Source organism: Charadrius vociferus, unplaced genomic scaffold, assembly GCF_000708025.1.
Source record: "Charadrius vociferus isolate BGI_N301 unplaced genomic scaffold, ASM70802v2 scaffold187, whole genome shotgun sequence".
Classification (NCBI taxonomy): Eukaryota; Metazoa; Chordata; class Aves; order Charadriiformes; family Charadriidae; genus Charadrius; species Charadrius vociferus.
Window position 1 is genome coordinate 1,096,271 of NW_009649180.1, and position 25,876 is coordinate 1,122,146.

At 38.1% G+C, this 25,876-nt stretch overlaps 1 protein-coding gene across 1 annotated transcript in view; it reads right to left on the reverse strand.

Annotated features, from left to right (window-relative positions):
- LOC104289674 (chromosome unknown open reading frame, human C10orf11) overlaps positions 1-25,876 on the reverse strand; it is a 679,646-nt gene that overhangs the window by 297,113 nt on the left and 356,657 nt on the right. The window contains exon 3 of the mRNA XM_009888662.1: positions 4,755-4,881. Within this exon, the coding sequence (XP_009886964.1) occupies positions 4,755-4,881 (127 nt within the window). The remainder of the gene's footprint in view (positions 1-4,754; positions 4,882-25,876) is intronic.

Sequence of the window (25,876 nt, forward strand, 5' to 3'; positions counted from 1 at the left end):
ATCAAATTATGTTTCTGGTTCTCTAAAGAGGTCCAGCCATATGTCCTTTCTTTCACAGTTTGTTTTTTGTTGGGATTTTTTTTTTTAAACACTATTCTGTCCAAACGCTAGTCAAGTTTCCCAAAAGAACACAAAGACAATTAAGAATAAAGCAGCAGCTCACCTTTTTTTTTTTTAAAGTTCTGACATCTGGAGTTGAACTGGTCCAAGCACTGCTGTAGAACAGGACAAGGAATCACCTGGACTGAAGATTACCTCCCTCTTCCATAGATGTTTGGCATTAGGCATTCACATTACTTAAATTGTACTCATACAAGCTTTATTCTAGAAGAAAGATTTTTGACTCAGCTACTGCAGCTCTCCAACAAGTCACACTCGGATTTAGCCAAATCTGCAATTGTGGCATGGACAGCTCAGAAGTATATGCAGAAAGACTGCTGTACCATTTCAGCTTAGATCTTTGTTTAGTGGAGATAGGGATCTGTGCATAATAGGAGACAATTTATGTCTTTAACGTATTCACTCAATCTAAACATCAAGTCCTCAGCACTTAATGAAATTCTGGTCAGACTGGGACTCCTAGGTCTTCACGCACTTCAGGACAATGTGGGAACAAGCACAAAGGCAAAATAAATTACAATCTATAGTTTGGGGGTTAAAGGAATCCATAACTGTTAGGCATTGAACTGGGCTCACCAGCTCAAGAAAGACATGGAACTGCTGGAGAGGGTCCAGCAGAGGGCTATGAGGATGATCCAGGGATTGGGGCTTCTCCCTTATGAGGAAAGGCTGAGAGACCTGTGTCTGTTTAGCCTCGAGAAGAGAAGACTAAGAGGGAACTTCATCGATGCTTACCAATATCTAAAGGGTAGGTGTCAAGAGGATGGGGCCAGGCTGTTTTCAGTGGTGCCCAGCAACAGGACAAGGAGCAACGGGGACAAACTGGAACACAGGAAATTCTGTCTCAACATGAGGAAAAACTTCTTTGCTCTGAGGGGGACAGAGCACCGGCACAGGCGGGCCACAGAGGTTGTGGAGTGTCCTTCTCAGGAAATATTCAAAGCCTGCCTGGATGCATTCCTATCCAACCTGCTCTAGATGAACCTGCTTTGGCAGAGGGGGGGGGACTAGATAATCTCCAGAGGTCCCTTCCAGCCCCCACCATTCTGTGATTATGATGAGACCTCTGTGAAGACAGATTATACCAGAAGTACTTATTGGTACATCCTTCTGTTGAGGTAGTTGATCCATGCTGTTTTCAAAGACTCAGGAATATATAATCCTTAGATCTGAACCACAGTGATAACTCCTCTTGCCGTTAAGTAATGCATATACCATTATGGGCATTCTGCCCAGCTCTAGACTTCTCACTCTATGGTGTGAAATATTTTGGTTTTCCTCTAAACCATTCAAAACTTAGACCTAGATGCAATGGCTGCATTCTACATCTACATTCAACACCTTTATTCTAAATTAATTTTGGTATCAGCTCTTCAGAAGTATAGAGCATATATGCTAAATGGATGACCAGCTCACTGGTCTAAGTAAAGAAACAGGGCTTTTACTTCAGAGAATCACAGATCTAGTTTATCATACTTGTCTATTTTGAAGTGAGGCAGTAAACACCATCTAATTTTCAGCATACTGGTATATATATATATATATATATTTGACAAACTATCACTGCTGCCCTTTTGAGTAGTTTTAACAAATACTAAAAAGGTTGAAACGTAAAGGCAATTGAAATGTCTATATTATATAGTCCCACTGTAACACCAGCCTTGATCAGCACAATGAAAAGCCATGAAACTTCACACTGCTATAACATACACAGAGGAATAAATCTATGTAGAAGCTTCTTGACCGATTCTTAGTATCTACTGAACACACTTAAAAGGAGAAATGAGGCTTCCCATTGCAAGCACAGGTAATTGCAGTCATGAGTCCTCTTCCGAAACCAACTTCCTACCTACCACCCATCCATCTTAGTCTGTACTGCTTTCTCCCATCCATTGGGTCTGACAGGGAAACTAAGATGACATGTTTCCCAAAGTAAATTAGACTTTTGTAAAAACAAATGTACTATACGCAAGAAAGAAAGCATGTTAGAGACATGTAATCCAATACTGCACAATGTTGGTAACTGTCCTCTATGTATTTCAGCTATACAGACTGCGTTTTAAAATATTTTTAACAGATTACACATTATAGAAAAGTTGAGGTATAACAGTGGGAAACTGTTTTTTAAAATAATAATATTTGAATTTGCTTCTTCCACTTCTAGTAGAAAAACTGGTAGTAGCTGAACTGTAACTGAAACATTATGTTAGGAGGGGCCAAGTGTTATTTACATATACAATGCCACACAATAAATGAACCATGTAAAAGGAGTAAAAAGCTCTTATCAGAACTATCAAAACAGGATCTGGATCAAATCGAAGCCAAAGTAAATGGAGAGAAACAGCAAAGAGTACAGTAATACTAAGAGATACCCAGAAAAGCTCTCATATGAGTTTTAAACTTCAGATGCTATTCCAGTTTTCACAGGGGTCAGTTTGGATTTTTGTTTGTTTTATCTCTCTTTCCATATATATACATGCTAATATTCCACCAATTGAAGTTTTGTTTCAGATCAGTATTCTTTGCTCACTTGTGTCCTTTCTGTAGTTCTACTGTCATATACTAAACAATCTTTCCTGTAACGTATTTCATTATTCTATTAAATGTACATTTTTATATGAACAGTCTTAAAAGAATTCTATAGAGAAATCATTCATTAAAAAAAAGTGATTCAAATTCAAAAGAAACCTTTTTCAAATGTGGTATCCACATAGAAGAGAGGAATCTGGAAAGATCTCCGTGCTTCTGAAGACTGCTGTATCTTCCCTAGAAGAGATTACAGCTCCCTAGGGCTCAAAATGTTAATGATGGACAGTGGTTATTTTTTCTACTCTGGGAAGTTTGTATACATTAGGTGTTTTACAAGCATTTCTGCAACTCCTCTATTAAATTATTGGCAGCATGCGACAAAACGTATCCATTATTTCTATAACCTGGGTAGCTCAATACTCTCAAAGCTCTAACTTCATAGTTTTAAGACTGAATTAAAAAAAAAATCCCAGGATAGAGCAAATCCTTCTTATCATGTTATCACTGACTTTGAGAGCTTACTCACTTGACAATAGTATTTTAAGTATGTCTGTGAGACCAGCAGAAACTCTTCAAAGAATACCACTGACAGGATAATTTTTTTCCCTCTGATTTTGTTCACTGAGTTCTTATTCAATACACCTGCCCTCCCCTTTTGGTAAGCGCAAAGCTCCACCTTGACATTCCCACAAAGGACAAATATACTCACATGCTTTCAGGTCTTATGGCAAAATTCACATTTCATGCTTTGCAGAAGGAAGTATGCTGCACCAGACATACCACCACCCATAGCATCAACAAAAATGTTCTTATACATTCTTCATCAAAGCATGCCCAGTTCAGATTTTACCATGGCAGCAAACAATAAAACCAGTTACTCAGAACCAACCCACGGAATGCTGGCATTAACCAGAAATCTAGCCAAATACCGAGTACAGTCATGATTGTTACTGCTTGAGACACACTCTTGGCAAATTTCCAGGGCCCCAAGAACAAAAGTTACTCTGCTGATTTTTATTTATAGAGTCAAAAATAAGTACAGAAATCGTAGAATCTGCAGTTATTTTTATTCTCCTCAGTAGGAGGATTTTGCTTTAGTAGGAGGTAAATTGCTCTCTGTTTACATTGTCTGTAATAAAAGCCTGCAGTTGAGCAGCCTTATCCTCACGATGCAATTACAAGGAGAGGGTTTTCATGGGCTGTGCTCTAAGGCTCTGCAGGCCTCACTTGGCCTTTTGGCCACAATTTGATTGCCCTTCACTTTTGTAAAACCATGTATTACACATCTTCAAACCTCCAGAAGGGTCAAAGTATGGAAAACTTATTCAATAATCAAGTCCATGCCCAAACCTTGCAGATAATTAGTTTTTACAGACCATTATCTATAAGCCTACAGACTAGGGGCTCTGATTCCGCAGAGCACTTAGTCAAATGCTGAAATATTTATTCTGAATAAACTTAACCAGGCACTAACTTCAGGCAGATGGAGAAGTGACTGATTGGTTATGAATGGACTTAACTATCCATCTAAATACTTTAATGTATTAAGACCTTGATTTGGACAGCATTTTATATGAATTTATACAGAGTTGGAACACCGAGTGACTTGCTTTTCCAGCTGTGGTTGCACAGCAGCTACCCAGTTGTGCGCATTACCAACTTCATTAAAATAGAGAAAGGTATTAAGGTTCCTGGTTTTTTTTATTTTATTTTACTTTGATGTTTTAAGAGCTATTTAAAGTATAAAAACTTAATAGCGTTTCACTGCACTCTTTATTCCACTAGAGGTCAGCCTGCAACAGAACCCCAAGCAAACACAGGAACTGCTGCACACTGGTAGCGCTGACATTATTTTCTTTCTCTATTTTTATCTATTAGAAAGATTTCTTCAGAGCCATAACTTAGATCTCTCACTAAAATGGAGCAACAGGAAGATATAATGGTGCATTTCATTTATGAATGACCTATAATAAATTACTATGAAGTATTCCAGGTGCCACACGAGAGAATGCTTTGTCTGCACATGAACTATATTTCACATACTTTAATTTGGCTGACACATAAAACTCATTTGACATTTTGCAGGTATTTCTTTGAAAGGATATTTGGTTCTTGTTGAGCGTTAAGGTATGGAGGTGGGGTAACCTGGGTAACAGAAGGTCATTTCCGAGTAGATTGTTGTCCAAGATCAGCTCTTCCAAGTAACTGAATGTTTTCAGTCCTTCTAGTGACCTGCAAACGACAAAGGCAACAGGAAAAATGATACTCCACTAAATCAGGGATGTCATTATGAGCCGAAATAAATATTTTAACCTTCCCTTTCAGGAGTGGGAATAGTTTTGGTTTGGGCCTGTCAGAAGAGTGAATGACAAGCATTAGTGGCAAGGGGAGTGCTGGCACTGCAACACATCCTTCACATGCTGGCAGGATGAAGGATGGGGGTCACTTAGTGAGTAGCCAGGATCCAAAACAAAAGGCTTCAGATATGGGGCCTGCAGGATGAATTTGTCAATGTCTTGTGCCTTCAGGCACCCAGCCTCGCCTGACCCTAACCTCCATTCCCAAGATAAATAACTCTGTCACAGTTCACCTTCATTCCCTGGACACAAATTTAAGTTGTCATCCATCATTTCTGCCAAGAAATATCATACCCCGCTAACAATAATAAATACAACTTCAAGTATCATTTCTTAGCAGTTACCTTACATGCAATAATAGGAAATGGAGAAGGGAATTTTTTTTTTTCCTTTTTATTAACCACTTAATTTGCTTCTTGAGTCTCTGCAAACAAAATAAAATGTTCTCTACAAAATAAAATGCAGAATTACTCCAGACAGAAAAGACATTTGCTTTCTTTTCAGAACTTACTGTCCCACTCTCAAGCCACAGGTCAGATTGCAGAGAACAGCTTTAAAAAGGAGCATTTCACAACATGGAAGTGCACATGATGGCTTGTAAATAAACAAGATTCTGGAAGTATTCCTTCCTCTGTTAGCAAACTACAGGGGAAGAACCTAAAAAGAACACTTTGGTACCTTGTTCAGGCATCTATTCCAAACTTGATTCTTAATGCTTGCACATTCCAACAGGAAAAAAAAAACCCACACATTAATCAAGTAAGACACATGGTATAAGGAGCATACGCACAGACACGCATTCACAGCTCATTCACCTACCAGACACCTAAAGATATGCTGAGATTGCATGACTTGACAGCTGATCTACTATGCCTACCAGTGGGAAGATCATCACTGTATCTCCTGGCTGTTTTATAAAATGTGATGAATAAGGGAGGTGCAGTCTATACTATTTATTCATTTTCCAATGACATTTATACTGAGGGGATTTCCGCACCCTCCCCCAGTTTTTGCAAAGATCAAAATACAGCCAAGGTCCCTGTTAAAGAGTTCTACAGGCACTACTACTGGAGAAAAATACAAAAATTATTAGGAAGTATATAAGTTTCAAATTAGACAACTTAACATTCATCTGTCCAACAAAAACAAGATACCGTTTTTGTAGATGCAACTTACTGACCACTTATAAATCACAGTCAAAGCGTTCAAACAACCAAAAGAAATCAAGTCCGCGACCTTTACACTGGGTACTGTACACTAAACTATGAATATTCAAGTAACATTTGCATAACACTGAAACAGTGTATTTCAGTCCAAGGACTCCGAAGGGTTCACAGACTGTTGACTTGGCATTCTGAAAGGGAGGTACAACTATTACTAATGCCATTTTGATGCTGGGCAGCCAGACCTGAAGAAAATTTGCTGTGCCTACACCCTACGGCATATCTGTATCGTTACAACACACATGACTACAATTTCTGAAGCTGAAAGAACAAAAGTCCCTATTACAAACATTGTACTGAAACAACCGCCACAGTAACAGTCGCACTTTTTGCATTTGCCTTTAATAAGCTGTTTTGGGAAAAACTCAATTCAGCCTACATAAACTGTACGCCGTTAAGAGCTGTGCTAGCATGCTGCATTAAGGTAGCTATTTCAGCAAAGGGTCACAACAGACTTGGTTTGGCCACAGTCAAGATCAGAAGAGAGATCAGCAAACATTTCAGACAGTGCTTTCCCCCAAGCACCTTTAAAAGGCAAAACAACCCAGAGGAAGTAGGAGTGAGTTTATCAAGCTGTTATGAGTTTTCATTTCAGTTTATTTGACAAACCTAGTTTAGCAAATTCCCCTTAAATACTCTTCATTATATAAATAGTGGATTATTTCCAAACCTCACATTTCAATGTAAGACTTTGACTTGCCAAAGGAGTTCAGAGAAGGCCACCTCCTTGTCAACACCACAGAGCCTTATGGGATGTTAATAGGTCCTTTGTGAAAAAACATTGCTCAGGCTCTGGTCAGTGTCAGCATCAAAATACACATTGTTCCTGAGTTATGTTATGCAAATATAATACTCTTATCATAAGAATCAGTAAATGGTTGGCAACTGGCAAGGAGAAGAAAGCGCACATCCAAAACTGCTGCAGGGGAGGCATAAAACAAAATGACAAGCCATGAAGCGGGACAAAAGGCCTGGAAACACTAGAGGGAGTTGCCTATTGAAACAGCCTTTCTTTCACAAGCCTGGGCTAAACACAAGGGTACTAGTTGCATAGATAGGCAGGGAAAATTGTGCGCAAATCTCCTTACACCTGTCTGGTTTTGATAATTTTTGCCATGTAATGTTATTAGCTGCTCAGTTAAAAAGGAGCCGTGTTACACAGGGGGTTGCTTATTAATTGTTGTTTTCATGTCATCAGAGCAGTGTGCACTTGGTGATTTAATCACCTAAATTCAGAGTCCAGGGAGATGGAAGGGGTTGCCACAACAGAGAGAGGGTGTAGCCATTAACATAAATTCACACCCATATGTTATTTTGCAATTCACAGAATTCTCATTTTTTCACCTTAAAGACAAGAAAAATCCAGCACCAAAACAAAATTGGCAATACAGTGGGTAAAGAAACAAAAAAGGAAAAAAATGCGTTTGTGATCATTCAGTGACACGAGCTACTAAATTCAAGGAAACAATCTCTACCATCATAATACATAAGGGAATATTGCCCAGCAGTTGTACTCCACATTTTAAAAGTTTTAAGTACAATCCACACAATCGGTTTTATGGTACCAACTTCAGCAAGTCCCATAACTTTTATGTGCCTCAATATCCCATCTGCAGATGGGTGTTAAGAAAGAACTGAAATCATGAATTAGGATATAGAAAGCATTTTTGAGAAGCTGAGGTAGAAATCAGAACAAAATAGTGGCATTTTTATTTTTAATGAGAGTGAGATAGTTACATTAATGTACTCCAAGTATTTCCTCACAAGTGCATTACAAAAGAGGAGAGGAGTGCATATATATGCACAGCATAGGAAGAAGCACACAAACACCCCAAGAGATGAATCTAAAAAGAGGGGAAAACCCCAAGAAAGAGAACCAGTCTAAAATTAAATCTGCGCTGTTTTCTCATAGTTCACAGCAGAAAAAAATGTCTCCCCGTATTAGCATATTGAAACAAACACACAGTCTTACCACCACAATACAACCAGCACTGAAGGGGCAGCGGCAAGTAGTGTTTTCCCTGGTTTCAAAAGGCTAATAAGCATCGCTAAGGTGTATTGCAGGTGCAATACTTTTCCCTGCTCTAATGACAGGAAAGCTGCCCATTATCTCACCCACAGGTACCATCTCAGTTACCTCATCGCAGGGCTCACACTCTGCTCCCAGAGGAGAGCAAGTGCTGCCAAGAGATTTCCATTGCAATTTCCAAAGTCACATCAAACCGACAAAACATCACAACGTATTCAGCGCCGCCTCATTCAAACAGAAAAAACTTTAAGTTTCCACTGTAATTAACCCTATCCTCGTTAAGATAATTATGATCAAGCTCCCTGTCACAGCTGATATCACAGCATCATTGCCTGTGGCTCACGCTTTGCCCTCATTAGCTTACAAAAACACTGCGCTAAACAGGAAACTGACTCCCTCTGCAAAACGACTTAAGATGTTCTGTAAGCAGACAGTAAATAATCCTTTAGAATACAAAGGTCTCAGAAATGTCATTTTATCCAAGTCCTTTGGCTAATCAGTATGATTTCTTCCAGCTTTCTTTTCCGTAATTCATTCATAGTTTGTAACAAAGTTTTAATCGTAAAGGAATGTCATGGCAGAGATTATTTTTTTTTTCCTCTACTTGTATGCATGGCAACTGTCTACTACACTATTTCATAGGGTCCCTCTGGCCTGATGGGAGTTTGGTTACAATGAAACTAAAGAGCAGCTCATCATTTTGGTAATATTAGACAATGAAACCACAAGATTTTATAAACGAAAAAAAGCAGAAGCCTCTCAAGTAATAGACAAACATTGGTACTCTGCAGTTGTCCCTGTCTGGAAGAACAAGCTGTTCGGAAGTACATGCTGAAAAAGAAGTGTTCCTCACATTTTACCCCACCCCTCCATTAATAAGACAGCTGCCTCATATCTAATGACTTTTTCCTCCTGTTTAACAGGAAAAGAGAGAGCAGTTAACAATATGTAAATGAGAGAGTTTGGCTTTAGCCTTGAAATTGATTTGCACTCTGTTGACAAGAGATAGCCATTACCAGAAGTTAAAGACAGAGCTGTTACAAAATAGGAGCTTTTTAAAATACCTTTTTTCTTGCCTTTTATGTTTTAGCAGATTAAAGGAGAGCAGAATCAACACAAGAACCCTAGTAGTAGATGATTTCGGTATTTAAGGAATAGAAATGTAATTTCTATTTCTCCAGCACCTGCCAGCCAAGGAGCACAAAGCAGGTTTTTTTTAAACATTAATGAATTACTCTTCAAAAACCTGCTGAGCTTAAAATTCCATTTTGTAGTAAAGCAGAGAGAGGTTAAGTGACTAACGAAAGGTGACCTCCAGCAATTTTCTAAGAGACAAGAAATAAAACCCAGAGCTCCTGACTTCTAGTCCTTTGACTTAACCTCACCAAAACAAAACAAAGAGCAATAAATAAATGCTATATATATATATATATAAAAACATAAGACAGACTCATGTGTAAGTTTAGATTTTGCATAATTCCCTGGGAACGCAAAACATCATTTCAGGTTTACTTGCTTTGATTCCTGTTCAATTTTAAATTCCATTTAATCTGAAATACAGCATACAAATAAGGGGAAAAACCCAAGCCATTTCCAATTCTGTTCTGATGGTGGAAGGGGTTCGGTGAATCTTCTGTGCAAACTCCCTCGGGCTGAAGCCTCTGTCAGAATTCTACTCTCAACCCTGCTGTGGGGCATTCTGCTCTAAACATACCTCTCACCTGGGAGTACAGAAAAATATTTATATTAATCTTTTATATTCTATAACTATGTTATATAAATACTGAAAACCCATTTTAAAGAAAATAGAGTAGATAGAATTCAGTTCAAATTCCAGAAAAAAAAAAAACCACTCTCACTATTACAATCACAAAACTACTGCAAATTAAAGGTTTATCTATTTCCTGCACACAGAGATAGCAACGGCAGGTAAACTAGAAGTAAAGCATCAAAAAATGACCTCTACACTATTCAAGCAAAATAGCTTTTCTTTTCTGCAGTTCTACTCAGTGTTTATACCCATTTTTCTGCCTGACAATACATTTAAAAAAAAAAAAAAAAAAAAAAAAATAATAGAGTATGTAATGGACAGTTCTGACACAACTTCTGGACCAAAGCAGAACAAAAAAAGGTGCCTCGGTTAAAGTAAAGAACCTCCAAAATTTCCAGTGTGGGCCAGGCTGCAAGTTAGACCAGAAAAGTCATAAAACAGGAATCACAACATTCTGTTCAATGGAGAACAAGCTTACCAATATTTGCAAAACACAAAATGCTTTGTTTTGTCTAATATCAGAGGGAATGTTAGTATTTTGCAGGCTATCTAGAGGTAGCATTTTACATCACTTCCAGTCAAACTGTTTCTAGCTTTCTGTTGCTAAATAGAAAATACCTGGAAGGAGCTTTTTGAATAAAACTTAAGGCAAGACTGTGAATATGGTCAGCAAAAGAGAAAATGGAGAGAAATGAATAAACAGAATCATTAAATACCTGGGAAGAAAAGATCTCCATAAGAAAAGATTAAACCTGTGTTATGAACTAGATCTACAATAGTTTCTGAGTCTTTTCACATAAAGGTCATACTTAACTTTCAGACATACAATAAAAGGAATATCCATCCCTCATTTTTCTCCTTTCATTTTATATTGAAAGCATACAAGATTACGTGGGACACCTTATTTACCAAAGACTGGGATGAAAACATCTTGCACAACAATCATAAACTAGAACTACGTAAGCACATCAAAATGGTGGGGATTTATGAAAACTCAGAATCTTTATCTCTTTTGTTCTGAATCTTATGCAGCAAATTCCACTGCTTAAAAAAAAAAAAAAGAAAGCCCAAACAACTCAACCTCTACAAGCCACCACCCACCCCCAAACTTTAATGAAAACACAAACAAAAGTAGAGTTAATAAGTAGATAGACAAAAGGCAGTAAGAGGCCTTCTAAAAGCTAAATGTTAAGTTCACAACATTTCAAACCCTTTCCCACCAATTGCAAAACAGACGTGGAGAATTTCTTGAGAAAGAGAGATTTTGCTGTTAAGCAGAAGCTCCTCAAATGATGGAATTCTCTGAAAAGCAACAATGCAGATTTATCTCATCCATCTGTAGAATCCCAGTTACTCATAACTCCTCACAGCCAGCAGGAAAAGATGGGCACTTCCAGAAGGTGAATCAGACCTTCAGGTGAGGCTCAGTGAAGTACATACATTTGGGAGGGATGAACATAGCCTATTTGTCCAAAGTCTTGCAATGAAATTAGGAGAAATTGCACCATTAAGGTAAGATAAACTGTTACAGCTGTGCCCCATATGGGTGGATTATTTACCTGGTAAAACAAACTACAAATTCCAATTACGGTTTTCAGTACCTCACAAAAACATATTAGAGTTAACCATTCAGTCATTTAACCACCATTCTCTCCTACCAAGACTCTAGTCAAAAAAAAAAAAAAAAAGAAAAAAGATCATTTTTTTTTCCTGGCCTAACTCCACCATGCACCATGAAGCAACCAGACTGACTGAGGTGGGTTCAATTTCTCTTCTAATCATCCTCTTAAAGTCTCAGATTTCACTATGTGTATTTAATACAGCTCTACTCAAGAAGATATCCCATTAATACAGCTCAAGCTTTATCCTTCATGTTAGGCTTCTCTTTGCTTAAGTTTTTACATTACGTCTTCAGGATTAAACATGCCAAGATTTTATATGATATTACTGTTACAATTTTGCGTAAATTTAAATAAAATGACAATCAGTATAACACTATAGCCTGTGGCAAGGCAGTTTTCACATAAGCCATATAAAATATTTTAAAATAATACAAAACGGATCAGAAAATGAGCTCTTAGTCATCTAATGATCGAACAAGTATCATATAACAAAATACAGTTTGCAAAACGCAACTAAAAATTATCAAGCAGACAGCAAGTGACTGTATGCATTCATATTTTATCAAAGGGCGTTCTGGAAAAACCACCACTGGGAAGTCCCTGCAGTTCAATGGATGCATCACTTCAATAATAATCCTAAGTACAGACTTAAGCATCCTTCTGCTAAAATTTCTTGGAAATATTTCATGAAGAGTAACAAGGTTAGAGGATTTAAGAGAAAAACTTGGATGTGAGTCTCTTGCTTCATTTATCTTTTTCCCTAATCTTAACACAGAATTCAGTCCTAATAAAACAAATGGCATTTAAAAAATAATGCAAACACTGCCATTTCCCAAACTTGAAAGAATTCAACAAAATATTAGTGATTAGAAATAGCAAAAGAACAAGCCAGGGTGTACAAAATACAAACCTACCTGTTAAAAAACAACAAAACAAAACAAAAACCCCACCAAAAAAAAAAAACAGAAAACCAAACACCAAAACCCTATAATGCATTTATTCTTTAAAGTTTCTCTCAGCTCCACATGCCAAAGTTGAGAACCTATTTATAAACCCTCTAAAAACCAGTATTATAATGGAAATATGAGCAAATTCAAGTGCAAAGGCAGTGCCATAATGAAAGCTTTACTGTATCTTGGATCAATCTGTCACTTTGCAATTCAGATAGTAACCTGACCCCTCCCCTTTTTGCAGAGAGACAGGGGGGTAACAAGCCTGTGGAGTGAGTAGGGTAAAGCCCATTTCGACTACTAGAGTTCAGTGAGAAGGGGGAAAAGAAAAGTAATTTTTCTCCCATCTTCCACAACAACCAAGGCTGAGGATTGACAAGCAAATTGACGCACTGCTCAGAGGGCAAAAGATAAATGTTTGATGAATTGGCCATTGCTGGAGGAGTGATGGGCTTCATATGTGCATAATGGACTAGCTGCCGTTCAATTCAGATTGCCTGCCAAGATAAGAAACCATAATGAATGGACCAAGCACAGCCTGTGCCATAAGAAAGTATAATCTGACTAGTTTTAATAAACTTAATAAAAAAGATGAAGCAGAGAGAGGCAAGGGGACTGGCCTTTGTGACCAGCCAGAAGAGGTGAGAACGACTAATAGACTGCTCAAGCATGATAGCAGAGAACTGTTAATGGACGTAACACCGAATCCCTCAATGTTAAAAAATATCTTTAGAACAACTTAAAATCACAGGGATCTAAATATTCGCACACCACAGACACTGTAGTACTTGTTACTCAGCATATAGCTGCCATTTATTTATTATTTCCTTCTGCTACCTACCTTGCTTTGTCTTCCTAACCTACTTTATCCCTTCCTGCATGGTATCTAGATACAGACTAAGATCCACACAACACATTGATAGTTTTACCAACAACTCCTCAAAATCAAAGTAACCCCATAATTGTAACCAAACAGATTTCAGGCCCAATTTCCAACAAGAAGGTTTTGGCTGCACAACTTTATCGCTAACGTTCACTCCCAGTGGAGAAACATCTTTTACCATCAGAAGTGTTTGCACTTGGTATAATTCCATTTGCTTTTGCAAGCTACATATGAGAAATTTACCCTAGCAAAAAAACCCAAAAGGTTTCTAGCACAGATAAGACTAAGTTGCCAGCAATAGTCAGTCTGGGATTTGCAATGCTGGATATTGTTCCCCATCTGTACCCATAACCTCCAAGTTCGGACCTTTTGCAGCACCAATCAGCACTATAAAAAGACATTAAAGACAAACCAAAACTCTTACAGTGTTTTACTGTACATGGGTATACAACAGTGTAAAGTCTGGTAATCACCACCATTTTCACGGTGAGTAGCATATACACACAGGGCTATTTTTGCTTTTCCTTTCTCATTATTTAGCCACACGAATAACTGTGGCTCACTTTCTGAAGCTTACCAGACATTGAGACCTGAATCTGTGACTGAAAATGCTAAAGGAGTCAACAGGAGAAAAAACAACCCTGACTTTTAAAGCAGCGGGATTAGACCAACAACCGATTTCTTTGTTAGGAATCAAAGGGCAAGAACACACCCTTGTGTGTGCATATAGCACACAGTACTTGGCCAGGCAGAACTGTTTTTCCCTTTAGGTAGAAAAAAAAAAAAAAAAAAAAAAGTGGATTGCAGAAAGATCCTCTTGTCTGAGGGCAGCGAGAAAACACATTATATAGAACAACATCATTGTTATGCATGTTTGTTTTCTTTTTACTTTTTTCCTTTGATGATGAAACATAAATAAGGAAATATAAAATAGTCTGCTTGGGTAAGTATTCAGATTACCACCCCCTTGATGTCAGTTCTGTGGCCCATGTCATATTTTAAACAGAATGATTGTATGCAAGACGAATGTCTAGTTTTCAGTATAAATTTTATCCAACTGCGAAAGGAAAGTAACTCATTATCAAGCAGCTCAGTAAGGCTCCCACTACTGAAGAAAATAAAGTTTTACGACAAGAGGGTCTCTCCTCTCTCCCTCTCCCCGTGAGTGAGAAAGCGAGTGCAAGACTAAGACAGAAAGGGAAGGCTCAGGAGTGCTGGGTGAATTATAGACTGCCTCTCAAGATTCACAGCTCTTCGTGGTAGGAGGTTAATATTCTCACATGTCATTAGGTCTGCTGGCTCTACTGATGGCTCATTGAATCAGGCAGCAAATTATTTCCTCATGCTGCAGAGGACACCACACTTCAAAGGGAAGGAGCCAGGGTCAAGACGGCTCTCCAGTTCGATTAATGAGTTGGGATCAGCAGAGGTTGCCTGTAGGTAAGAATGTGACTGAAGCTTTTGACAAAGCTGACTTTTTGAACAGGACTTGACCCAGGCCCCTTACTCCCCTCCCCACCAAATTTTATTTCCAACATTTGCCTCTGACTGACCTGCTCAGGCCTGTTGGGATAGTTTTGACCTCCTCAGTCTTTGTTACCAGACACAGGAGCTGTCTGCCTATATTTGATGTGTCTCTCCCTAAAGGCCACATCAGCTTATCCAGGCTCATCAGAATACTTTAGAACTGCACAGCAAAATAAGATAGATTCACTTCAAATTTTTAATTTTCTCATGAAATTTGTTGAGAAGGAGCAAGAAGGAGAAGACGACTAAAAGATATTTCAGCTTTGAATAATATTAAGGAAGATTTCTAAATGCTGTTAAATGCAGATAAGAAGAACACAAAGGTTATTAAAAGCATACGACTTACATATAAAAATGATGGAAAAGCAGAGACTGTGTTTCTGCTTACATGGATTTGCTGACTAAGAATATTCCTAGCAAATAATGCACTATATAGAATATTCCTCTAAAAAGTTTTTATTTTTAGTGCCATGGTAGCAAGAGATTAGAGACAATTAAAACTTAATGGCCACTGCATTCATCTCTCTCTAAACGCTCAATGGTATCCGCAGTTTGATGTCTCTGAAATATTTCAATGCATATTTAAATAGATTTAATAAACTACTGAAGTGAGATTCATGGCATTAATGTTTTTTGGTAAGATCTATTTAAACTGCACACTTTCTCAGAGAAACATGAGTAACTGAATCAACACGTAAGCCAATGTTGGTAAGCTTCCAAAAATCACATAGCTTCTGATTATTGGAATGAGAGTTTTGTCAATTACATTAACAAAATTGTTCACACAAGCTTCAAAATTTGTTACATATTTAAAATTTTGTTCAAGAATATTTTACACAGTCATGTTTCTGGAGCAAGGACCTAGGTTGTCCTTCAATATTTATTTTAATCACAGTACAGCTTTTAATATCCTCTTCCTAAACTTTTTCCTCATCAGCATCCTTAATACTCAAGCACGTGTTATATACTGAGTTCACAGTATATTTTTTTAAAAAAGTTTAAGGTAAAACATCAGTCTAGAGATGTCCAAGGATGGCAAAAAGGTGACTGTTCAAGCATTTTAGGTTTAAGCTTTATGTTAGCACAGGTGCCTGAATTGGAAAGCCACATGTCTAGTTTTGAAATAAGAACTCTTTTATTTTTAAATGTATTAAGCAAACAGTTGCTATAGATCTTAAAACAAAAATCTGGAGCATTAGTGCCTTAAGAAGATCAGATCACTTAAGTGCCTTAATAACAATTTCGGAAAATTATTTTTTTGTGTATATTTAAAAACCTTTTAATTATCTCCAAGTGTAAGGCAAATGTTCATCTTTACTCTTTAGTGTTTCTTTTTGCATTCAAGCCATTATTTGTAACAGATTTCCTTACTGTAACTAGCATTTAAGCCCCAAAAGCTAGTAAACAGATTATTAGACCTATAAAACTTTGGATAAAAGCATACAAGATCTATGCATGATTGTGCCAAAGAAGAATAACTAGAATCCTTTCAAGGAGACTACCTAACTGCTCAACAGCATGTCTTCCGCATGGATGTGCTTTACTCTAAAATGCAAGTATCCACAAGCAAGAGAACTTTTTCTTTTACTTATGTCTGTGCAATCTCCACTGAATTGTACATTATGCAAGTGGAAGCTTGCAGAAGATCTGTAAGAGGGGAAACACTTTTTCATGGGCTTGTTTAAACAAAGTAATCGTGTTACTGGGACTGTCATCAGTGTTAACATTATATCCTGTTTCATCTCTTTCTAGAAAGCTAGCAGCATACCAGAGATCATTGGTGAAATGTATGTATGTGTCTTGTATAATACTTAGCAGGAAGGTATGAATCCCATACAGAAGGACAAGTCCAGCTGGAGTGGGATGTAACTGGCCACTTTGACACTCCCAGAGAGAAAAAGGAAATAGTTGCGTTCAGGGCAAGGAGAAGCCACTCAGCCCATACAAATCAGAGAATCACCAACAGTTTCCAAATGTGATCACCAAAGTTTCCGGTTTCTCACAGCACTAAATCAGAGCTGATGGCAGGACTGAGAAAATGCATTGCTGAGACACAGAATCACAGATGGTCAGGGTTGGAAGAGACCTCTGGAGATCATCTAGTCCAACCCCCCTGCCAGAGCAGGGTCACCTACAACAGATTGCACAGGACAGCGTCCAGACGGGTTTTGAATGTCTCCAGAGTGGGAGACTCCACCACCTCTCTGGGCAGCCTGTGCCAGTGCTCCACTACCCTCAAGGTAAAGAAGTTCCTCCTCATGTTAAGATGGAACTTCCTATGTTCAAGCTTGTGCCCATTACCCCTCGTCCTATCACCGGGCACCACTGAAAAAAGACTGCTCCCATCCCCCTGGCATCCTCCCTTTAAGTATTTGTAAGTATTAATAAGATCCCCCCTCAATCTTCTTTTCTCTAGACTAAAGAGACCCAAGTCCCTCAGCCTTTCATCATATGAGAGATGACACCTGGACCCAAAGCAGTACTCGCTGGAATCCATTCCAGGAATCCTAGAGAAGATGGACTCAGCAAGTGGAGAAGTGACCTGCTAAGCATATGCAAAGACCGAGTTTTGTATTTGTCCTTGTTTCCAATCCTAAAACTAAAACTTTTGGTTCAGTCTTACTAAATAGAACCAGATACGCTTTGGTGCTTGAGGGGAAGGTAGTACCAATTACCATGGTACAGTGTTTCCAGAGAGGTAACAAATCTAAATAAAAACAAAAAGAACAAGAAATTCTCTACCTAACTCAAGATGAAGTAGAAGGTCCAGCTGCAATGAGTACTGTTTTATACCAAATTGGATGTAGTCCATCTGGGGAACTGTCAGGGCAATTATGGAGTTTGAGAAGGAACTCGTAAACTCATAAATCACCCTTGCAAAGAGCAGAAAGCAAGGAAACACCCCATGACTTTGGGGAATCATTACCAAACACTGCACTCAGTCAAACACTGTTGCATGATAACTGCTCAGGACTAATTTTTTGTACAACTTTTTTGTGTTACTGGGCCTTATAGTAATCCTGCAAAGATTTATATATGAGAGATTGACTTTAGAGATAAGCATGTGCTTATGTCTTTTTGATTACGCTTTAATACAATCTGTTCACTAAATTCGTTTAGTCAAATTGTGGGGTTTTGGATTTCAATTAAATTCTTGCAACATGCATTAAAATTGTTTGCATAAGTAAGTGTTTACATAAGTAAACAATAGATGTATGGTAAAAAAAGTTGTTAGTTTAGTTTAATGTTCATTTTGGTTTTTATTCAGGTTATTTTTCCCATTGCTTACACTATGCAAAATAATGAGCAATATTAACACATTACCTCAGCAATGGAAGCATACAGCATTTAATAGAAAAAGCATTTGGTCAGAACAAGAGTCTAGAATTCAGCCTCTGAAATTACAAAGATTATCACACTCTGAAACGTGAGCAAATAAAATTTCCTAGAAATGTACATGATAGACAACAATACATTTCTTCCAATTCATACATAATTTAAAAAAAAAAAAAAAAAGGAAGATGTACATCACAAAAAATGCTGGATAGTGTCCTCCTGTCAGTATCTTCCATTTCTACACAGCAAGTATATTTCAAATTGAACCATACAGAACACTAGCAGGGAAAGATAGCAGGTAACAATCTTACTGTCCAAGAGGCTGGACTAGAGAACCTATGGAAAGCTTTTTTGTGTTGGGTTTTTTCTCCTCCGTCAATCCCTAAAATGAATAAGGTTGTCTAAAATCTAATTGGGGAAGTACAGTCCAGCATAAATCACACCTTCAAAAGACGCACAGCTGTGGATTTGATAGGCTGGGCATGAAGAAGAAGATGATTTATCATCAATTTATCAAAACACAGATCATATCAATACACTCTTAGTTGGTCACTGTGCCTGTACATATTCAAATGCTCTTCACACCCAATAGCAATACAAAAAGTCCTAGGATCACATTTGAGTAAAGGGACCACCCTAGCATCTGGAGCAGTAGATAACCCTGTAGCACCTTGGGTTCTTCTGAACAACTTCACAGGACAGTCACCCACCATGGCCCATGATGCAGAGCTCTGACAGGAAAAAGTCACCCCAAAAAACCAAGCTAGTATTACTCCCCTACACTGCCCTGGGCAGAGTCTCAGGTCTCAGTTCAGTTGTTTTTCCATGTCCAAGAAAGAGATTCAACACAACTTTCTTCACAGCATGTTTAAAGACAACAGATATTCCATAGATTAGGAAAAAGCAAGCAAAAGGAAGACAACACTAAACTTTGATATCTGGGTTTTTTTCATGTTTCACTGTCATGCCAATACATACAAAGCCTACTGAGGGACCAGAAGACTGGATTCAAAGCAATATTATTTAAAAATCAACACTGTTTCTATCACGTCAGAATAAAATCGAACACCATAAGAACCTGAGGTTGAAGGCTGAACTACAAGCAGAATACGCTAGTAGCTGATGATGTGCTGTCGAAATTATACGCTGTCGAAATTATCTAAGTCATATATACATTTAACATATTTGAAATATAAAAAATCAATATAAAACTCAATAAAGTATATAGTTCAATGTTTATTTCAATCTTTAGTTGCTGAATAAACACTGAATAAGAAATTTAAAGGTCTAACCCAGAATAGAGGCCTGATTATTTGTGGTGCCACTGCCTCCAGATTCTTAGTTCAATTACCCGTAAAAATAAAAACACAAGTGGCTGCAACTTACTATGCTTGAATCCTCAGAGCATAAATAATATAACCTTTTGTACGAGTCAAATTAATAGAAAACTCAAACCCTGCCACTTCACCGAGTATAGGTAACACTCTACTGCATGGGTTGAATTGTAAACCCAATGGTACTTCAAGAAGCATCTACCTCCCCCTTGACACAAGGGCTGGGCCTGGCTCTGTGGAAGCGCTGGAGATTCCTGGACACAAATTTATCCATTAGAAGTCTACACTGCAGCTATCAGCCTATCTTCAGCCTAGGCCATATGCTCACTCTTTTGTCTGTAGAGGCATTTGGTGACAATTAGATTTCCGAGGGGCATGTAACCTGCTCAAGGCACAAAAATAAAGATGTAATTTACCTCACACGTGATCATGTGAACCCACCTGGTGTGTTCTGAAAGAAAAGCGAGAAGTGAACTATCACAGCAAGCGTGCCTATGAACTACTCCTTGCTGATATTAGTTTGTTTAAGAAAAAAAAAAAAACAAACCAAATCACCACACAAAACAAACCAAACAAATAAGCAAATAAAAGAAAGAGGGATCACTCGTGGTGTTACCGGATTTCCAAGTGCCGCCACAGTGGCCACCAGTCGCCGGCTGCTGGCCCCTCCCCGCTCCCAGAGACCACATCAAAGCACCTCTGCTGCCTCATGGCTTTCTACAGAGCAACTTCAGCCACTTAGGGAAAAAAAGGCTAAATAAAGGCTTGGACTTAAAACATTAAAAGAAATAAATTGACGGGATTTTGTCTGCAAACCTTGTCTCGTCCTTACTGAAGGCTAAAATAAACTTAATTTTTGTTAAAATTAAAGCAAAAATTAAATCATCTTATTATGTAATTGGAACTAGGCCTGAGGCGCTAGCAGTAAAGAAGGGATTAAGGCCTCCACCACCTGGGTTGTCATTCTCATGGGCCCCATTACCACCCCCTTATTCGTTTTTATAGCCAACAGATTAAAATGCGAGCGCCGCAATCTTTGATCTTTCACTTGCTGACACAAATCCTTTCAAGCCTCCAACGTTTTCTGCTGAGGTAATTAGTACTAATTAAAAGGTTTCCAACAGCCTTTGCTCTACTTTTTCCCTCCAAAGAAATTGCTTTTACAAGTGCCTTCCATCTTTGAAATGTATGCATCGTTCACTTTCTTCTTTATCTGACTCGAAGAGATCAAGTAGATTAGTGACTCCATTATTCCCCAAGACAAAGCCAAACAACAGGTTTTTACTATCTCCCTGACCTGTTGAGGTGCAGGGTTTATATTCAGAAACAAGTGCCTCTGCTTGTATTAAAGGACAGTCCAATTATGCACTAACAGACACAATGCAGGGTTTCTACATTTAAGAATGGACATCATTTAAAGATGTAGTGTTTTCTCAGAAGAGAGAGAGGCAACCGTTCACTAATCAAACTGACAAGTTGTAGGACTAATAATAGGTCTTGCTTTGTTTTCTTTACTTTTTGTGTGTTTGTGTATCAGGCAAGACACAAACAATTTCTTTCTCTTCCCCCTTTCTCCCACCCTTTCCTCTACTTTCTCCTTTCTTCCCAAATTTTAATGATTGATTCACATTCGCTACTTAAAAAAAAAAAAAAAAAAAAGGAAGGTTTAGGAAGTACCGCCCTGGAAGATTTTGAAAGCACAGAAAGTCCTGTCTAAAGAAGTTTTTGTTACTATAATTAAATAATGTGTCCTGCTACAGGCAAACTGATGGCTGGAAAAATAATTACTGAGATGAAAACACTGTTTTATAGTATGTCTGAAGCACTAATGAAAGACCAAGATTAAAAAATTTAAAAGCTGCAGCGAAAAGGAACAATACTTTGCATTGAGAAAGGGCTGTGTTTTGAATTTACAGGTTTTCAAATGATTGTTCAATCGACATGGGCACTATATGGATCATTTTTCTTTATGAAAACCTGGAAGCTTTATGCCTGCTGTGATAAAAATAAATTACACTTCATGCAGCAAAAGTGCTATTCAAAAAAGAGGACAGTTCTCAAGCTCTTAAAGTTCTCACTTCCTATTGAAAATGACAGCAGCTCTCTCTCATGCTCTAGTATCTCTGGCACAATAGATCAGAAATCATACACAGAGCCACAAGAGGCTACCTAACTTATCATTACACGCACGGGGGTCTATTCTCCTCTCGCGATGCAAGCACAGGGCTCCTGCTGGCGCTAATGGGAGCTGCACGTGCCTATCAAGGACAGAAACAAACCAACAGTGCATCGACTTTTCTAACCTGAACTAAGTTAGAAAAGTTTTTGAACAGGCGGAAATGAAAGTCAATAAATTGTCTCCTAATCATGCCAGCTCTTCTACTTTACTTTCCCAACTATTCTACTAGGGTTGTAACTTCTTTTTGTGTAACTTTCCTCAAGAGGACCTAAAAGCGCTACAATCTCTCAATTCAACTATATTATGCTGCTGTGAAGTAAGTTTTATCTGACATATCTTGCCCAAGGTCATATGGAAATTATATGGCAGGGCCAGGAATTGCACTTTTCAGTATCCCAGTAGTTCCCTGTTTTAACCAGCAGGCCATACTCCTCCTCTACGCACATGCAATAACCAACGTTCCTAGAAGCAGGCGATTGGATTAGCCTTTCAGCCATGGAAATGCTGAAAAAAAGTTTTTCCACAAACACGAGTCTTTCAAATAATTTATTATAGATTCAAAATGCTAAATGAAGAAAGCAAAATGAAAACAACAGCCTGTGAATCACCTAATGGAATGGTTCTAGTCTCCTCACCTTCTTCGTGCATAGCCACTGCTGCTCTAAAGTGTCAGGCGATCCCTGCAAAACCAACATGAGTTAAGGGAATACCACACCTCAGCTTTCAGCCCACACAAGCAAAACAGACCATGTGGAACCCTCAGCCAAACCTGGGCAGCTGTGTAGGCCATGCAAAAACATTTTTTATACTGCCTCTGCCACCAGAGTAGCCTTTAGAAACCCCACAGCTATTTCTACACTCAATATAACGTATGGGTACAGATTTTCATATTTATCAAATGCTAAATTCTTAGATTCCAATTAAATTCAGAACTACAAATTCTGAAATTTATAAGAAATTGGAATTTGGACCATAGCTTGGAGGAAAATAGAATCTAGTGAAAAAGAAGTGAATATTTATGTATATATCTTTCCACATCCCAGATCAACACTTTACATCATTAAAGAGAATATGATATTAATGTAATATGATAGAAGCAGCCTGCCATATTCTCCCCTGTTACTAAAATAGCCTGCGACTTTAAGGTAAAAGCAACATTAACAACACACTCCCTAGAGACTCTTTGGGTTTTTCACCTTATGAAATCAGAACTCTATGAAGAAAGAGATTTTACTGAAAATCAAACACACAAACAAAAAACCCAAGCCTATCTCAGGGAAAAGGCCGCTGCAAAGAAGAGGGCTATATGGAAAGGGGGTGCCCGAGATGTAAAATCTATAGCAAATATCTTCCACTTTAACAGAGCCACTTTCATGGGAAAAGCTGAAGTATTACCTCAATGTGCAAAATAATTAGACTGGCTTCAAAATTATAAACTCCCATATTATCATGTCACTTCTTTCATTTGAGCTTTTCTTGTTTTTTGTTGGCTTTACATGTACAAACTATTTCAAGTTCATCAGAGATACCTTCTTTTAAATTAACAGTCAAAACCACCTCATGAACAAAAAATTAGAGATTAAACTTCAGGGAAAAGAAAATCCATAATCATGAAGCTCACAATAAAATGACATGCTAGCAGCACAGTAGGCAAAGTTAACATACATATTATAGCAAAAGAAGGAAAATTAGTCTCGTGTTCGATGCTTCAGAGACTGTGCAAATGAAGCTATCTCAATATTTACTAAGGAGATCAAAAATAAAATTAAAATATCTGATAGGCTTCTTGGTGAGCAAAACTTGCTTGGCTACCTTAGAAGATTTTTAGATACCTTGGGATCTAAACCAATCCCCAGTTATCAGAAGAGCAGAGAAAAGGTAAAAAGAAAGTCCCCATCTTCCCCAGGTATTCAGTTGTGGCTCTTTCCAGACTGCAAACAGTTGCTGGCCTTTTAACACAGAGAAGGAAGGGAGGAAAAGCCCTCCCATGGAAGGGATATCAGACCAGGTTTTGGTACTCGTATGAAATCTTTAGTATTTATTGAGGTGGGGGGTTGAGGGGGGAATACATTATATATACTATGCCATAGGTCTTTTCCCTTCTTCCCCCCCAACCCCAAAGGGTAAAAAATACATTAATAACCTTCAAATCTGCCCTGCCATCTCAGTACAGTGTGCATGTGATGAAAAACCAGTAAAGAAACATTTCAATTTGAAATTTCCAAGAGGTAATTATAAACAAGAGGAAGAGAAAAATATTTTTGAAATTATGAAAAATACCTTGACAGTGACTCCCTTAGACTCACATTTAGCCCTTGAAAAATATTCTGCCAAAGGGTGCATTTTGACAGGGAAAAGATGAAGAGTGGAGAGAAAAGGCAGCAGTCTGTCATAATTGATGACACCGCAATGCAAGCTGAAGTCAAGACTGAATATTTACAAAACTCATTCAGGGTGAGATTTTTAAAAGGGGAAAAAAAAAGCCAACAAGCAGACACAGATGGACCCAACCTTTTGAAAACATTGTGAGACTACAACAGGCAAGATTAATGCAATACGGTCAATATAACCACGTTACATATACAAAATAATTCAAGAGTCTTTTTCATAATTCAGTATGGTATGAGTTTCAATATAAAATGAAAAGGCTGGAAGAAATAAATTTTTCTGTAGGAATCAGTAAGTCTTTGTTTGGATATATGTTATTGTAATTCATTTTAGAATGACACAGCTCAGCTGGGCACCTTTGGACATACTAGGACTTCAATGCTAAAAAATTTTCCCCCCAAATTATTAGTTTAAACCAAGCTCAGACCACTAATTTGCAATGTTACAGTGTCATAATAATTAAGCCAATCTGAATCTAGACTGCTACATTCTTATATTCCTATACTTTGCTTTTACAGTTTCACATCACCTCCTCCTCCCACCAGCTACACACTCACTCTTGTGCAATCCCATAGTTAAACAGTTCAGGGATATGATGCAGTTAAAATTGATCTGGAAGGGAAGGCAGGAAGCAGGAGAACTGCAGCAAGCTAAACTGCCCGAAGTTGTTACTGAAGACTATTTGATGCACAGAGTGAACATATTTTTTCTAGTCTTGGTCCAGCTGACAGTGAGGAGGTTCATTTCAAGCAAATTCATCTGGCAGTTTGCCATCAGATTCAAAGAAGAAGACAGGTTCAAAATCAACTTGGAGACTAAACTTGCCCGATTATTAGCAGTGATGTGCCCAAGGTCAGGGCAGTGGTACACCAGTAGAGCAAAGCAATTCTGTTCCCTGTTCCACAGATGTCCAGGAGCTCATCTTCAAGGGCTGTCAGTCTGGCACTTTTTGCCAATGCTGAATTCACACTTCATTTAAACAAATATGACTAATCCTACTCCCAAAGCAAGCGTGATATATCTGTCTTGCTACTAGCAATACAAGCTGGGCACAGACGTATGGGAGGTAACAAGCCATCTCAATGTGAATTGATCTAGCACTTATGCAATGGATAAGAATTACAAAGGCTACAAGAGTAGACATGGTTTGGACTAGTATAACACAGGCATCAAAAATTATGCCATTAAGTATATTTATTACAAAGAGAGTCTTAAAAATTCACAATTCAGGAATGCAGCTAGTCTCCATACTCACCATGTGTTCTATAGGGCAAATCTGTAGTCCTACATATTTATATACAAGGGACAAAACCTGTTTAAATAAATAAATATCTGTTTAACCTATTCCCCCTATCACTAACAAACCTTCCTCCAAAATCCAACTTCCCATCTCACAAAACCGCAGAATCTTTCTTTTCTGCAAATGTTAGGTCTCAACTGCCTGGGAAAGACACTCTGCATGTTCCTCATACTCCTTATTTGCAAAAAGAAAAGGTGGGTACAAATATAACAGCAAAGCATAGAAGTGAACATGAAATATGTGCTTTTCAGTCCTGGGAGCTGTACAGCCTTTTGGCAAGGCTGCTCAGGAGAAAGCCCAGTCACCCAGATTTTAACACGCTTTTTAT